This window comes from Lepisma saccharinum, chromosome 18, assembly GCF_977018435.1.
Source record: "Lepisma saccharinum chromosome 18, izLepSacc3.1, whole genome shotgun sequence".
Classification (NCBI taxonomy): Eukaryota; Metazoa; Arthropoda; class Insecta; order Zygentoma; family Lepismatidae; genus Lepisma; species Lepisma saccharinum.
Window position 1 is genome coordinate 34980645 of NC_139246.1, and position 16981 is coordinate 34997625.

Sequence of the window (16981 nt, forward strand, 5' to 3'; positions counted from 1 at the left end):
CTCAGACTTAAGTAGTTAAGTTCAAGTGGGAGAAACCTAAAGTGTGGACATGACAAGGAGTGGCGGCCATCAACGTCGTTGACCGACGACAACCGCCACAGGGATTTTGAGCTCATTCAAGAGGATAGACGCATCACCATCCAGGAAATTTCTGATGCAGTGCACATGTCCTATGCGTCAGCACATGCAATGATTGAGAGTTTGGGATACCATAAAGTCTGAGCTAAGGAAAGAAAATAAAGAAAAACAGCTACCAAGAAAAGAAAGGGAATTCATTTTTCATCCTTCTAATTACGAGGTGGTCAAGCAATTCTCCTTCACTTTGATAATTACGTTGGGTGACCACTAAGGTGGGCATTATGGCAAAATCACTAACTTTTAGCAAAGTTTTCATGTATGTGTGACATATGTTTCGGCCAACATGATAAATATTTTAAGTTTCATCAAAAGCGAACATCCTTGATCCAGTGGCCAAGTGTTCAGGGTGGATGAAAATCATATTTATTTAAAAATTATTTTTTTATGATTTATTTTATTTAAATCAGATTTTTATATTATTTAAAAAAACATGCCTAAAATCTCTTGCACTGTACATATAGATATATCTTCTCTTATAAAAAGGTTTTTTTTCTGGTAAACGGCCCTGTAAAATATTTCAACAGTTTGATTAAAGCAAATATAAAATTATATGTAAATATACATTTTTCTGTTTCTGACACTGTGTGCATATATGAACCTACTATGGAAATGTTTGTTGAGTGTGTAAATGAAACTATAATAATTTCAGTAACTTTTCTTCCTGAGAAAAATACGGCCTCTCCGATGGTGCAGTGGTAGAGTGGTCACCTTGTAATCAAGGGGTTCCTGGTTCAATTCCCAGTGGAAGTATTAGTGGTTCGGATCCCACTTTAAACTGTAGGTCCAGTCCCGATTAGCCTTACTGTGCATAAAGTGAACTTAAAACACCAACTCAATCAATCAAATCCAGTGAAAATAAAACATTCTGGATGTACTATGTAATTGTAAGTTGAAATATTTTTTATAGTCTTTGTAGCAATTTTGGCAATTTTTTTTAAATTATAGTTTGCAAAATATCAGCTGTTATGTTTATTTACAGCTTAATAATAATGACACTATTTGTGGTTTAACATGATTAGTATTTTGTACATTATTCTACACAAATTATTTGCTATTTTTGCCTATACAAATTATTGAATTTTAAATAAAGAGAAATTTACGTGTGTTTATAGTTTACATGTTACATTTCCTTTCCTACGAGCTTCACCCCATCAGTACATGTATTTTGTCTCCCTTCTTTTCCTTTCTTAGCACCTAATAAACAGCACTAAATGATTTCAAGATTAATGTACTTTCACCAAAATTGATTCTGATATCTATAAAATCCTTATGTAGATTATTCTGTAAATTATTTCTTTAAAGTAATTTAAATCAGCAATTTTTTGAAAAGAATCATCCGATTTAAATCAACATGATTTAAATCAAGTGCTTGAGTTGGTTCACTCACTATCTCACCACCAAAGGTCCCCTGTTCGAGTCCTGGTCTGGGTGATCCTTTGTGAGTGTCCCTTCATCATTTCCATGTAATCATCATTCATTCTCATCATTACGATTAGTGGTAGAAAAATGAATCAATATTTGAAAAATACAAAGGAGAAATTACTACTTGCTGAAGTACCTACAGGTGAAACCAAAGTGAAAGTTGTAGTACAGTAAAGGATTATACAAAGTGCGGTTCATAAGTTCCCGGACAAAGGCAATAACAAATTCAAAGTCAAAGGCGTATGAGTTTTGACTGTTTATTTACTCAAAATAGGATCCATTTGATGCGATACATTGCTCAGCACAAGTTTTAACACATTGGGGTCTCACGCCGGGCATAGCCCGCAGTGCACTTAAAGTCAATGTGGACGAACAACGGGCATAGCCCATCCTGCGGTATGCAATCGCTTTGCCGATTGAACGACGGGATATGCTCGTACTTCCTCTCATGCACGTGTTCATTCAAGCCCCTCTGTTGAAATTCTCACCGCCAGGTGACTCATGTGCTATTTTTATCTCGCACCTGCGACTGTTTGTTGTCGGGTTGATGTACTGTGCATTGTTTAGAATGGCGTCGTTAGATCCAGACTGCATAGCGGAAATTCTGCATGAGGATTCCGCCTCAGAGTTTGAAGTTAGCGAAGATTTGGATGATGCAGATGAATTTGAAGATTTGGAAGGTAGGTTATATTCGTAATAATTATTGTCGACAATATAAACAGTGTTGCAAACTCTAGTATTTTATGAATGAAGTGAGAAGAGGTAATTTTTTTGGGTCTATTCATCTTGCCTCTTGCTTGATTCTCCTACATGCACTGATGTATTTTTAGTTTTTCCATTTATTATTTTGTATAGTGTATGTCAAATGAAAATTTATTTTATTTATTTAGTTTATTTATTTATTTGTTTAATTTTTACAGATGACGCAGAACCAACTGATACATCATCTGGTCCTGTCCTGCAGCCACTTTTTCATACAAAAGCTAATTACTTGTAATTTGTAATTATTTTTTGTTATGTGCAAATAAGAAGTATTCTTATGCAAGATTCAAAAGATGTATTGATAGTTTATGTAGTTAATTATTGAAATTTCCAGATTACGAACTTAGAAAAGTCTTCTTTCGGAATTGTCTTGAATTTGTCGATCACAGCCTTTTGGATATCCTCAATCGAGTCGCATCTTGAACCCTTCAGGTGCATTTTTAGTTTTGGGAAGAGGAAGTAGTCCGGAGGTGACAAATCTGGTGAATAAGGTGGGTGGTGCAACTTGGAGACTTGCTTTTTAGTGAGGAACTGGCGATTTATTGCTGCCGAATGAGCCCGGGGAGGAAAAAATAACGAGAAGTGAAGATGTCCGGGCAAACTCGTTAGATTCGAGCTAGCAAGCGTTTTAACACTTCCTGATAGAATTCCATATTTACTGTTCTACCTGGAGGCACAAATTCTTTGTGAACGATGCCTGCTATCGAAAAACACGATGACGAGTTGTTGTCGGCCGACCACTGCGTTCGTCGTCCATCACTGTCTCCCGGCCCTCACGGAAATGTTTGTGTCACTCAAAAACGGTTGTCCAACTCAGTGCTGACTCACAGTACGCCTTCTGAATCAGTTCCAATGTCCCAATGAATCAGCTTTGCAGCAAAATTTAATTGTTACCTGCTGTTCCTCCTTCTCGTCCATCTCCAGAGTCTGACACAAACACACACAACACCAGGTTATATCAGACGTCCGCATTCTTCAACAACAATGGCTAGACTGATGCCTCTCAGTATGGCTGTTCAAAAGGGTTCAAACTACGTAATTCCGCTAGATGGGGTTAATGGGAAGGCTGCAAAAAAATCAATGTAGGAACTTATGGAACGCACTGTGCATATTACATTATGTCCATGCATAAATAATAAAAAAGAAAGCTTAAGGTACAATACCTGTTGTACAGCTGGATTCTTCTGGTTTTCACAAAGTACATGCGTGATTCTAGGGATATATGAGGGTTCAACTTCTCCGCCATTTTGTATAATAACTTTCTTCCACACTTGCACTTCAGAAGGCATTGAATGGTCATAGTCAACAATGAAAAAGATGCAACCAAGAAGGCACAAGTCTGGTGGCACTGTAAAATAAAATATAACTCTGTCTATAAGTAGAAATTGTTCAGTATCATATTTCCTATACTTAATTTAAACATGGTATAAACATTGGAGAGTGAATGGAAATTAATGCTTTCCCATATCAACATATTTTTTTTTACACTGATAATAAGCGGATCTGATATGAAATAGTCATTGTTATCACCAGAGGCTAACCCTCATGAGGGCAGACCTCACTCTCACCCTCATGAGGGCAGACCTCACTCTCACCCTCTGAAGGTTTGTGAGGGTGAGGGCAAGCCGTGAGAATGAGAGGGATTGATTTGATTTGTTGTTTAAAAGTCCACTTTATGCACAGAAAGGCTAATTAGGACTGGACCTTCAGTTTAAAGTGGGATCCGAACCACTGTGCCATGGGCGTCCACTGGGTATGTACCAGCCAGGTAGGTGAGAAAAAGTACCAATCTTAACAGAAACGTGGGACTCCAGCTCAGTCATGCCTGGAAGCCACTCTTCCGTAAAAAAAAAAAGAATATAAAAAAAGGAACGTTAAAAACTGTACTTACGTATGCGAGTATGTTGTTTCTACTGTAGAACGACGTTTCGGAGATTGGCTATCTCCTTCTTCAGGTTCGTATAAAAAGACTAGGTACTTAGCATAGTACTGCGTCGAAATGTAATATGAGGATTGTGGATAAGGGTTGGTTTGGATAAATTTAAAATATTATGTTCTTGCTCTAGAAGTACGTAAAAAGCTTGTCGTTCACTAAAAAAACTTGCACAATAGACCTATTCACAGGTAAAAAAGTTAAAGAAGTTAAAAATCTAAAAAACCTGCATGAATCACTATACAACTTGCAGGTTCGGCCATTCCTACCCAACTGTGTATCCTAATCCACACGAAGGTCAGTTCTCCACGAATGTTTTCCCCTCCCCTTTATTTTCTCATTTCCCCTTATTACGTCACAAATCCAATGTAAATTCACGTTCTTCCCGTGCAGCTTGTATAACTTCCGGAGTGACGTGGAAACCGATATTGGGTTCAATCTTCCAGGCTTTGTCCCATTTTTTGAGGAAATTGATCCACCCTTCTTCCAAATTTCCTTCGTCCCTATTAAGATTATATTCTTCCCCCCCTACAAATATTCGCTGTTTCATACACGTTTCTTCCTAACTTCCTCCCCTCTTTCCTAATTATCTCTTTTTTTGCAATTCTATGACCACTTTCCAAAATATGTTCTGAGAGACCCGTTTTGGGAACTTTTTCCCCTATATCCTTTTCATGTTCGCTCCATCTTTTACCCATATTTCGACCCGTCTGTCCTATGTACTCCTTCCCGCATTGACATTCTATTCGATAAACCCCCTTCTGTTTTAACGGTATTTCCCTAGTTGTCTTTCCTTTCTTATAATCGGTAAAGTATTTTTCTACAATCTTTGGGGCTTTCATCCCGTAAACGATCCCGAAATCTCTCGTTATTTTTCCGATTTTTTCAGATACAATTTGATGGTAAGGGATGCCAACATACTTTACCTTCCTATTTTCGATTTTTTCCCTTTCTTTTTGATCCCCTTCCTCTTTTTTGGTTTATTTCCTAATAATTTTCTGTGCTCTCCCTGCAATCTTATCCCTTTCTCTATTTGTATATCCATTTTTTAATCCTGTTTTTCTTATCCACCGAATTTCGTTGTCTTTTTCTTTTCCATTATTGCATAGTCTACCAGCCCTAATAAAAAAGTTTAGGAATACGTTTTTCTTTGTTTTTTCGGGGTGCGCCGATTCCTTGTTAATATATAAGTTCCCCCATAGGGGGTTTATGATGTACTCCTGTTCTAATCCTGTTCCCTTCTTTCAAAATACTAAGATCCAGAAAATTGATTTTTCCATCGCTTAAGTTTTCCCTAGTGAAGTTTATTCTTTCGTCTTGTATTTTAAATGTATCCAAACCAACCCTTATCCACAATCCTCATATTACATTTCGACGCAGTACTATGCTAAGTACCTAGTCTTTTTATACGAACCTGAAGAAGGTAAAAAAAAAAGGTAAAGTGCTCCCCTGTGCATAGCACCACGCCATGAAGGCGTATAGGGGGTGTGGGGGTAACGCAGGAGACAGTCAATCTCCGAAACGTCGTTCTACAGTAGAAACAACATACTCGCATACATAAGTACAGTTTTTAACGTTCCTTTTTCTCATATTCTGGATTTGTGAGTAATACGCGACAAACCTACAAAATGCTATCTTCCGTAAAAACAAAGCTCCTGCCAATAAGAACACCAGGATCCAGAACAAGCTGATAGGAAGACAGAATCCAAACTCCGCCCCATCACAGTCATATATTTAACCCTACAGTGGTCTCCATTTCTATATTCCTTGATGATGAGAAGAATGTATGTGCTTGAAATGTTGGAGGCCAACATAGACTTAACTTAGATGTAACCCGAGAACACTTGTTCGAATGATTAGAATTAATCTTTCAGAAATGTAAACTGACACCTGTCACAGTATTTTGAATATTGCTAAGGAACCTCTAACCATACTTACATCTAATATTTGGGTTATGTCCATAAAACTGAACTCTGGTAGCAGTTGTTGGTGCTGCTTGCTGTACAGCTGGTGTTCCCAAACTTGCTCCCTTTGGAATTGCTGTCCTGGTGAAATTCGCTGGTTTTGCAGCAACGGGAGACTGCTGCGGAATCTGTCCTACAGGAGCTGCAGCAGCTGGCGTCATGGCAAGAACTGGCGACCCGCTGTTTGTGATGTTTCCGAGAGTGCGACGCTGCTGATAAGCGAGCAACTGCTGTTGTTGCTGTTGCTGCTGCTGTTGAGGATCATGCTGTGCAGTTTGCAGTGATGCAACCAACTGAGGTGGTGTGGACTGCTGCAGAATTTGCTGTGCCTGCGGAGGAGCTTGTGGAATCTGTGGAGAAGGCAGCTGTTGCTGAGATTGGTGCTGTGCTGTCATCAGGCGGAGCTGGCCGGCTGCCGTTCCATCTCCCTGCGGAGACAGATGAGTTGGTGCTGTACCTTGGATCGTTCCACCCTGAAGTCGAATGCTCAACATATTGGCTAAGGCAGTTTTGGTCTTTGGAGTTACTAGAGCCTGCTGACCTCCCTAAATATGAATACGTATGCAAAGAGAAAAAAACCTGACTTAGTTACAGTTCAATACAATATATAATGCAATAAGTTTAAGAAATAATATTATAGGAAAACTTACAACTAAAGTTTGTACAACATGTTATAAATAGGTCTCGTTTGATACCACTTAGAAATGATAGCAATACAAATGCCGAGACTCTTACCATATCACGTTGATAGGATAGTAGAAAATTATAACTATTCCAGATAGTTCAGTGCATTTATCAATTTTAAAATATAATTTCACACAAGATAATAATTTAATTACAGAGAAACTTAGTACTCATGGTTTCCACAAAGTTGTTTTTAGTTTGTTCTATTAATTCTGGTGACCACTGCCACCATCGTCCTTGGAACGTGTTGCACTGTTGCTTGGCACGTTTCTGATGTTTCTTGTTCCTAGATTGCCAGAATGGTGGCTGTGGCCACCTAAATTAATAGAATAAACTAAAAACAGCTGTATTAAAAATGTGACAAATAAGTTTCTCAGTAATTTTTTACAACTGCATCTCTCATTTCCCAAAATATGAATAATTACTTAGTCACAAAATCCATGTCTCCCCAAAATGTTGTTGCAAAAATAATGAAAATAATCATTTTTTTATAATTTTCAGGATGGTTAGCAACAGCATCAGTTCAGCTCTTCTTATAATGAAAGAAGATAAGCAATATAGTAAATGGTGTCCGAAAAGTAATGCAGGATTTTAAGTGTGTGCCATCTTTTCCCCCTGCAGGGTTGGCAGCATTCTGAGGTGTCACATGTTGTAGTAAAACATTGCGGTTAGTCAATATGGAGCGCTACATGATGAAGGAGCAAGTGACGATCATTAAAATTTGTTACAAGTATAGAAACTGTGGGCAAATTACCTAACATTTTCGATAAAAGAAGCGCCCCAAATGAAACAACTGTGCAACCTCACACTGTGCAATTTTTCTCCTCTGGGGATTCATTAAGTTCAAAGTTTATGCTGCGAAGATAACAATTCCTTGAGTTGAAAGCAGAAATTCAATGAGCTAACGACGACATTGAGCCACAGTTATGCCAAAAAGTGATTCAGAATTATGTCAAAGGAATTCGAGTGTCAAATGCATCATGGAGGACATTTTGTCAGATATTCTCTTCCACATTTAATGGCAATGTTCACCCTTTCATATAATGTAATAACTTTGCCAACTAATAAATATATGAAATGGTTTTTTTCTTAAATTAAATCCTGTTTCTTTTGGGGCACCCTATAGTAATCATTTTTCATAAACTGAGGGATCAGTCATCTCCATGTCTGACATTCAGTAACAGTACAGTTAAGACAACATAAATCTAAGATAAGTTTTAAAGATTTTCTGGCGACGAATGATGAATATCTACCAGGTGAGTTGTGGAAGGATTTCCAAGCTTTCGAGAGCTAACGTCACTCCCATCTTCAAGGTAGAAGTGAAACAGTTAGTTCTACCCTGAAGATCAGTGATGTTAGCTCTTGAAAGTTTGGAAATCCTTCAAGAATTCAACTGATAGATAGCCCCCAGAGAATCTATTCATCATAAATCTATTTTGTTTGTTTCAGTCTCCTTTAGGCTTATATATGTTAATGTGGGGCCCGCACCACTGTGAAATGTGCCTCCACTGGGAAGGAGGGCTATAGAGCTACTTAATCTACTGTAACAGCTACTCTTCTACACTCTGTGTACCTTGCAACTTGGTAGTTTTGTGAGATGGTTCATTTATTATTATATGAGGCTCAGTCAATAAATAACGAAGCAGAGGATATTACACCAAAACTATGATAGTTAGAAATGGGTCAATGGGCCAGAAAAGGAGGTGCAGGTGTGATGAAACTGATTCCCGCATGTTTTCCCACTAGATGGTGTTACGTGTCTGGCAAGGTATGTGCAAAGGCTGCTAACCGAGCAGCGGCCGTGTCGAGTCAGATTCCCATCCACCAAAAAACAGGGTGGCTACAAACAAAAAGAAATGAAATTCCCTGATTTTTCCAGGTTTTCCAGGACAAAATTTAAATTTTTCCCTGACAATTACAAACTAAACTAAATCGATATTTTTGCAAATAGAAATAATAAACTCACATAAATCCACGTATGGTTTTGTTAAGTACCAATATTATCTTCGATGAAATTGACTTAATTTCTCTATTCTCTATGATCTGAATTCAAAGTGCAAAATAGTGAATTTCGAAAATTATTGCAATTCACAAGCTAGGGAAGGATTACAGAATTTTGTCATACGCAGTAAGTTTAAAATAAAATACTTGGTTATTTTTAAAGTTACGACTAAATGAGATAAGAGTGAAGAGCGAATGATTAAAAAATACAATTTGTAATATATCAGTCTCCTTATACATTCTCGGTATTATATGTTGATATTTCCACTGAGGTTTTGAACCCTCTGCTTTCAAGAAACATGAGTGCGGACTGCGGACTCATTTTTCAATGCATAAAGCTACTTCTCTCTTCTCTGTAAAGCAAACAACTTAATTCTTGCATATAAGTGAAACAATTGAATCGAACAAAATAAAGTGTCATATTTCCTTACATTATCAATGGGATTTCTGCTTCAGTACAGTATATCCAAGTGAAGTACTGTGAAACTGACAACATGCAGTTATACCATTATTGCTGACGAAAAGGGTATGTAGGTATTAGAAATTTAACGCAAGGAATTTATAGAATTGCATTGTTTTGTATAGGTACCTGATTTAGCTAACCACACATTAAAACAGGAACACTCTAATAATAAAAGCTTCTGTAAGTACATATACGAGGGGAATGCTGAAAAAAGCTCCAATGGTGCCTATACGCAGCACTAGTGGTCGGAGAGCGACACACACACATGCAGGCAGGAAGAAGTGGCATGTAACTGTAATCTGGTACAGTTGCAATGCAGCCGTTTTAGGACAGTTCTAGGTTAAATATTGCAGCTCTCATACAGTCTCCCACCGACTGCGATGTAGCCTATATTGCACGCTCAGAATTTGGCACAGAGCCACCAGCAATCGTGTGAGGTGTGCAGATCGGACGTCGTGAGTGATAGTATGGTCAGACGATGGTGCAGAAAATTCACGCCAATCGAATGTGAACAACCCCATACAGCTGAGTACACATGGGCCCTTTGCATCACTTCAGGTGAGAGATCTTGGGCCACTCCCTGTACAGCCCTGGTCTTGAATGTACAGACTTTCATCTCTTTACTTAACTGAAGAGGTTTCTGGCAGGGCAAGGATTTGACAGCTACGCTGCGGTAGAGATAGTTCCAGTCTTTGCTGTCAGACACATATACCATGGGCATACAAAATTTAGTGCCATGCTACGACAAATGACAGAACAATGGTGGTGATAATGCCGAAAATTAGGTTAAGACTCACTGTTACTAATGCAATAAATTACAACTGATATTCTTGTTTTATTTATGCCTAATCGGTAGGGACCTTGATATTTTGTTATTTTTTTTTAAAAAATGGTTTATTTTCTTATTTTTTATTTTTTACTATACGGTGTTATTTTCCCCAAAATTCACATTTTCATTTTAGCGCATTTTCTGGCAAATATCTGAAATTATACCTTCATGGTGTTTTTAAAATACTGTTTCAAATTGTAAGTCACATGGCTTACGCTTCTTCGTGAGAGTTTGATATCTTGAAAGATATTTTGGGAAAGTTATTTTCCATACCACTTTTTTAATTGTAAGGTAAGGATTTTAGATAATGGAATTTTCCCTATATACTGAAGGGTGCATAATGACCATAAGTGGCGACGCACCCAAAAAATTTAAATCAATCAATCTCACGTGACAGATACCGATATATTATGGCACCAAAAATTGGCATTATCTTTTTTTGACTTGTTAGTGTTACGTTTCCCAAAATTCGCGTTTTTGTTTTAGAACATTTATCTGCCAAATATACCGAAACGTAATACTCCATTGTGCTTTTAAACTATTATTTTAAATTGTAGGTCACATGGTCTACGTATTTTCGTGACAGTTTGATATGTTGGATCAGATTTTTGAGGAAGTAAAATTAAAGTGCTCCCCTGCACTTTTCCATGATGGTGTCTAGTACGGGTGTGATGAGTTAAGGCCCCACACTTTCTTGATCATCGCTGAAGGTAGGGGTGATGTGATCAGCACCATGCTCCTGGCTAACTTTATCCCTCAAAGTTTCCTCAAGGTACCAGCTTCATATGATGCTGGATGGGCGCCGGAGCAGTTTGAATAGGTGGAAAACATCCCGGTTCTCCCCCGCAGGGGATCCAAAAAATCGTGGGAAATACACGATTTAATGTGGCTGTCGGAATTATTCCATGTACGTAAACTATAGTTTACTCTCGAGTAAAATGTTGGAAAACTTGCATGTTCTTTGTACACAAACATGGCCTAGAAAAGACAAGAATGTTGGATTTCATGGAATTTTTCGGTGTTTTAGAACATTTCTTTTTAAAAAAAATCGCTAAAAACGCCAACAATTCGCATTTTATGCCAAATTCGCATTATTTCGATATTCGAACGGGCGAAAAATGTGTCCAGACATCACTGCACCAGACATCCTAAACATAACTTCGCAGCAAATACCATTTTTCACGGTTTTGACGTTTGCGAAAAATCAATGTTCCTACTACTTAGAAATTACTTTCTGGCCACCCCTCGTATAAATCAGTAAATGGAAAGTGAAAATTGAGCAGGGCTGGCAGAGAAAAGTCAATTCTTGAAGAAAGTGATTTGCTTTTATGATCGAATGATTTGAGTAAATATGATATTAAAATATTTACGTACTTATTATTAGAATTTTATTTCATAATATTGGACATTAACTTTACTCAGTGAGAGATTAATGACCATCTCTAATGAGTTTAAACAGACAGGACAGAGAGTGGCGTTAATTTCATTGCAATACTAGTGTTGCAGTAAATTTAAGGTTGGGAGCATGCACTTACCAATTTTTATAACGTTCAGCAATGCAGATTTATGTTTCACTTTTTCGTGATAGTATTCAATATATATCCCATTTGGTTGGATTCTTCTTGATATCTAAGAATAGTGCAATGTCATTGTAAACGTATGTTAACTTGTGCGAAACCAGTAATACGTCAGGATGATGAAAGGAAACCTTCGTAAGCACTGCTACATTAAATAAGGTGAAGTGAGCCAGAAGAGTAATTGAATTCCAGAAGCATATTTACAGTCTAAAGCTCTTCTTGTTTATGCATTCGATTTTTGTTGGATGTTGCAGTCCATGCAATTTCTGTCGCATGTTGTAGTGAGGTACTTTGTCGGGTGGCGATATTCGACAAAAATCGTATATATCAATGGAACCTATTTGTGTCCATGTTCCTTCAGTTTGCCCAACAAAATGCCTTACTATTATACGACGTCCGACAACTATCGGACGGCACCACCCGCTCTTATCCCCTCCATCTGTTGACAAGTCCCCTTACTACTCCCATACGGACAAGAAAATAATGATAATTCAATGCATTTTCCACGTAATATTTAGAGGCTTAACCTTTACTCCCCCGATGATACCATATGGTATCATCAGAGTAAGGTCGTACTCGCCCGATGATACCATATGGTATCATGGTGCTGATTACGAAATGAATGTGTTTTTTGGACCTTCATACTCTTATGTTTAGGTGGAGACTCTGACACAGGTCTGGAGCAAGCCCGGGAAATTCATATTGATGACCAACCTCTCCCCCTCTCCGCAACATATCCATGCCACATTTCCGAACAGAGTTTCACATTTTGGCTCATTATTCAACTTGTATGACACCCAGGAACATGTAACATGTTTCAATCTCTTTGGAAACATCCATTCTTTGAAGAGAATACTAAGGTTTGCGCCTTCTCCCCAAAATAGCGGGACAAGAGGAGGCAAACTCCAGATTTTTGTTGTTTTTTTCATTGAAATTCGGTGGTCGCGCCCCCAAACCACCCTTCCTCAGTTCGGCGTTCTGAATTGTACACGGTTGCATGCTATGATGTTTTAGCTACAAAACAAAACTTATCCGAAGTAGATTGCTCCCATAGTGCACGAGTTATAACAATTTTCATCCAAAAATGCAAATTACCTATTTTTCGTAAAAAAGAAAAATCACATTTTGTCATATTATTCTACTTGTATGGCACCCAAGAACATGAAACGTGTTACGTTCTCTTGAGACATGTCCATTCTTTGAAAACAATACTAAAGTTCGCGCCTTCTTCCCAAATAGCGGGAGAAGAGGGGGCAAACTCCAGATTTTTATGTTTTTCCATTGAAATTCGGGGGTTGTGCCCCCAAACCCCCTTTCTTCGGTCCGGCGTTCTGAATTGTACACGGTTACATGCGCTGATGTTTTAGCTGAAAAACAAAAGCTATCCGAAGTAGATTGCTCCCATAGTGCCCGAGTTATAACAATTTTCCTCCAAAAATGCAAATTACCTATTTTTCGTAAAAAAAAAACACATTTTGGCTTATTATCAAACTTGTATGCCATCCAAGAACATGAAACATGTTTCATTCTCTTGAGAAATATCCTTTCTTTGAAAAGAATACTAAAGTTTGCGGCTTCTCTCCAAAATAGTGGGAGAAGAAGGGGTAAACTCCAGATTACTATGTTTATTTCCATTGAAATTCGGGTGTCGCACCCCCAAACCCCCTTCCTCGGTTCGGCGTTCTGAATTGTATGCGGTTGCATGCGCTGATGTTTTAGCTGAAAAACAAAAGTTATCCGAAGTAGATTGCTCCCATAGTGCCCGAGTTATAACAATTTTCCTCCAAAGAGTGTTCGAATTTAAAATTCCCACCGAGAAGCCAGGGCGAGAGAAATTTCTCTCTCTCTCTCTCTCTCTCTCTCGCTCTCTCTCTCTCTCTCTCTTCTCCGCCATCACTGTTTTCTGTCGCCGTGGTTGTGTTGCGCATAAAAGGGGCCTAAAAGTTGAGGCCGAAACTTACGAACGAGATTTCCTGTTCCCGTGCAGAGTTCCATACCGATATATTTAAATAAATAAATAATAATAATAAAAAAAGGTCAATGAAGACGAAATTCCCTGACATTTCCCTGACTTTTTTTGACACCTCAAATTCCCTGACTTTTCCCGGTTTTCCAGGTTTTCCAGGTCTGTCGCCACCCTGAAAAAGTTCAAGACTCTCCACACTAGTGCCAGTCACAAGCAAGGTCATGTTTTCGTTCTTCTTCGATCGCAAGAGACCACTCCTCATCGACTTCCTTTAGTATGGAGCTACGGTCAATGCCCAGCGGTATTGTGAAACTTGAACGAAGCTCAGGTAGGCAATCGAATCGAATTGTTCCGGTCACCTTTCTCGTGGTGTCGTCCTATTGCACGACAAAACTAAACCACACACAGCCAACGCAACAAAGGAATGCCTTTAAAAATTTAAGAGGGAAGTCCTGAGCCACCCCCTATAGTCCAGATTTGTCCCTGTGTGACTTCCACATCTACGGTGACATCAAAAGAGCACTGCGGGAACAACGGTTTCAATCGGACGATGACGTCAAGGTCTACGTGCGCAATTGGTTCCAACATCAGCCAAAGGAGTTCTACGAGCATGCCATTTTACGACTGGTGTCACAATGGGATAAATGCCTAAACAGTGGCAGACAATACTTCTGAGGTTCGTTACGTAAGTACTGTGAAATATCCTCTGCCTCGTTATTTATTGACTGATCCTAATAATTCAAAATCAACAGATAAAATTACATGTAAAAGAAGCATTTTGATTGGTTATATTTCACTTCTATTCAGAATGCTTATATCTAACCAAACATTTTACAAAACAAAGACATTAATAAAAAACTAAAAAATATTACCAATCTTTATGGATTATGAACCATACTGAAGAAGAAATTATTATCTTTATGATTTCTAAATGAGGTGGTAATTTATACTTTTCAGATAACTTTGCTTCTTTGCTTTGTCCATGTTCTAACTTTTACACATCCAAGTTTTATATGACTCTTTCCAATAGTTAAATTAGAAAAGGTTAGAAGAAAATTTGTAAACTGACAAAAGGTGTGACTTACAACTGTATATTAAATCATCATTCAGAATACAGACATAACACAGACGTATTTATTCTTGATGTTCAATATAATAGAAGCAACTGTGATAATAACTCTTTTCCAGAAACACACAGTAAAATATTTTATAGCGTAATGTAACAATTACAATCTACATGGTACCCAACAGAACGAATAAAATACTTTCTAGAATGTTATTTTGCATCATTTTTATATATTTACCTAGCTGATTACCTGGCATTATCCGGGTATTTATTTATCCCAATCTTGTATTAGACAGGAAAATAATGAATTCTAACTATAGTGTAGAAATGTAACTAATTTCAAATGTGATCGTGAATGTCACCAATTAGCTTACCGACTCCGAAGACTATGGATTTGACACAAATCTAGGTTGTTTGTGGCATTTTATTTTTCCCCCCCTCTCACCCTCCATGTCGATAGGTGAGGGGGTGATTGCCTGGCATTGCCCGGGTATATATTTATCCAAATCTTCTATTAGACAGGAAAATAATCAATTCTAACTATAGAGTAAAATGAACTTGGGAGTTGAACGGAATTGGGAGTGTCACTATTCATCTCAGCGGCCCCGAAAACTATGGATTCCACACTTATATCGGTCGTTTTACATGTCACCCCCTTCCCACCCCAACCCCTAGGGGTGCCAGGGATGTCTTGGGAGTTGAATGGCATTGGGAGAGTCACTATTCATCTTAGCGATCCCGACAACTATGGATTCCAGACTAATATCGGTCCTTTTAGATTATTTTTACATGTCACCCCTTCCCACCCCCACCCCTAGGGGTACCAGGGATGTCTCACCCCCACAGTATTTCTTTCCATATTGTAAGTTATATGTGTACCATGTTTGGTCATCGTGAATGTCACCAATTAGCTTAGAGACTCCGAAAAGTATGGATTCGACAATAATCTAGGTCATTTTTGACATTTTATTTTTCACCCCCTCTCACCCTCCATCCTGATAGGTGATGAACTTGGAATTGAACGGCATTGGGATTGTCACTATTCATCTTAGCGACCCCGAAAACTATGGATTCCACACTAATATCGGTTGTTTTTTTATTATTTTTACATGCCACCCCCTTCCCACCCTGCCCCTAGGTGTCTTGTTGGAGATGTGGCATTGGGAGTGTCACTATTCATCTTAGCGACCCCGAAAACTATGGATTCCACACTAATATCTGTCGTTTTACATGCAAATGAGAAATTTTTGATATAATCGCGAATGTGTGATTACAAGCCACCACTGACTTAATTGTTTGTAAACGTCATCCTAGTTGGCAAAATGCCAATAATGTGTGCGAATATGTGGAGAAAAAGAAGTCACTGACTTCAGTGTTTGTAAATGTCGTCCTAGTTGGTAAAATACCAATAATACAGTATGAAAAATCAGGAGATCTCATTGCTTTTATTGAACATTCTACTTACTTTAACAAGGAATACAGCACTACTTTAGTAAGTTCTATGTTACAATTACTGTACACTCGTACCTCTTAAAGGAGGTGTTCAAAGTGTCGTCCTTCCATCTGAATGCAATAATGTACGCGATTCCGCATTGAGTTTTGACGAACACCGCCGGATCATTTCGGAATTGGTCACAAGCATGTACAATTCCCCGTACTGATTGTATCCATCCTGTTTGATTACAACGGCACCTCTCGGAAATGTTCTGTTTTGCAAACAAAGAGCAAACCTCGGAACGCGCAAGTAGTAAAGAACTCAGTGTTTACAAAATGCAATCAGTGACGGCATCTAACCACTCATTATTAGCATTTTACCAAGTAGGATGACATTTACAAACAATGAAGTCAGTGACAGCTTGTAATCACTCATTCGCAATTATCTCGAAAATGGCTCGTTTGCGGACCCATGTTTACTGAGACTTTTTTGCTTCTATTATCATATACTTTCACCTGTGTCAGTTTGCGCTATTACTTTTGAGACACACTGTACATTCTAATTAGGCTGAGAATTCACCACAAAAATGACATTTTAGTTCCTTGTCCAGAAAATGTAGGCCATTTCAGGCCACATCAGAGATGAATAATTGAATTTATAGTGGCTGTTTTTTGCCTATTTTAGTCACAAGTGCCTATTCAAAGGTAACTGCTTTTTGAGAGCCTGATCCGGGAAAAAGAT

The 16981-nt window shown here is 38.2% G+C and overlaps 1 protein-coding gene across 6 annotated transcripts in view; it reads right to left on the reverse strand.

Moving 5' to 3' along the window:
* LOC146002520 (uncharacterized) overlaps window positions 1-16981 on the reverse strand; it is a 112672-nt gene that overhangs the window by 47374 nt on the left and 48317 nt on the right. For all 6 annotated transcript variants that reach the window (XM_083140420.1, XM_083140424.1, XM_083140419.1 and 3 more), the window contains exons 8-9: window positions 6194-6764; window positions 3486-3670 (exon numbers count right to left, since the gene is read on the reverse strand). In XM_083140420.1, coding sequence (XP_082996546.1) covers window positions 3486-3670; window positions 6194-6764 — 756 coding nt within the window. The remainder of the gene's footprint in view (window positions 1-3485; window positions 3671-6193; window positions 6765-16981) is intronic.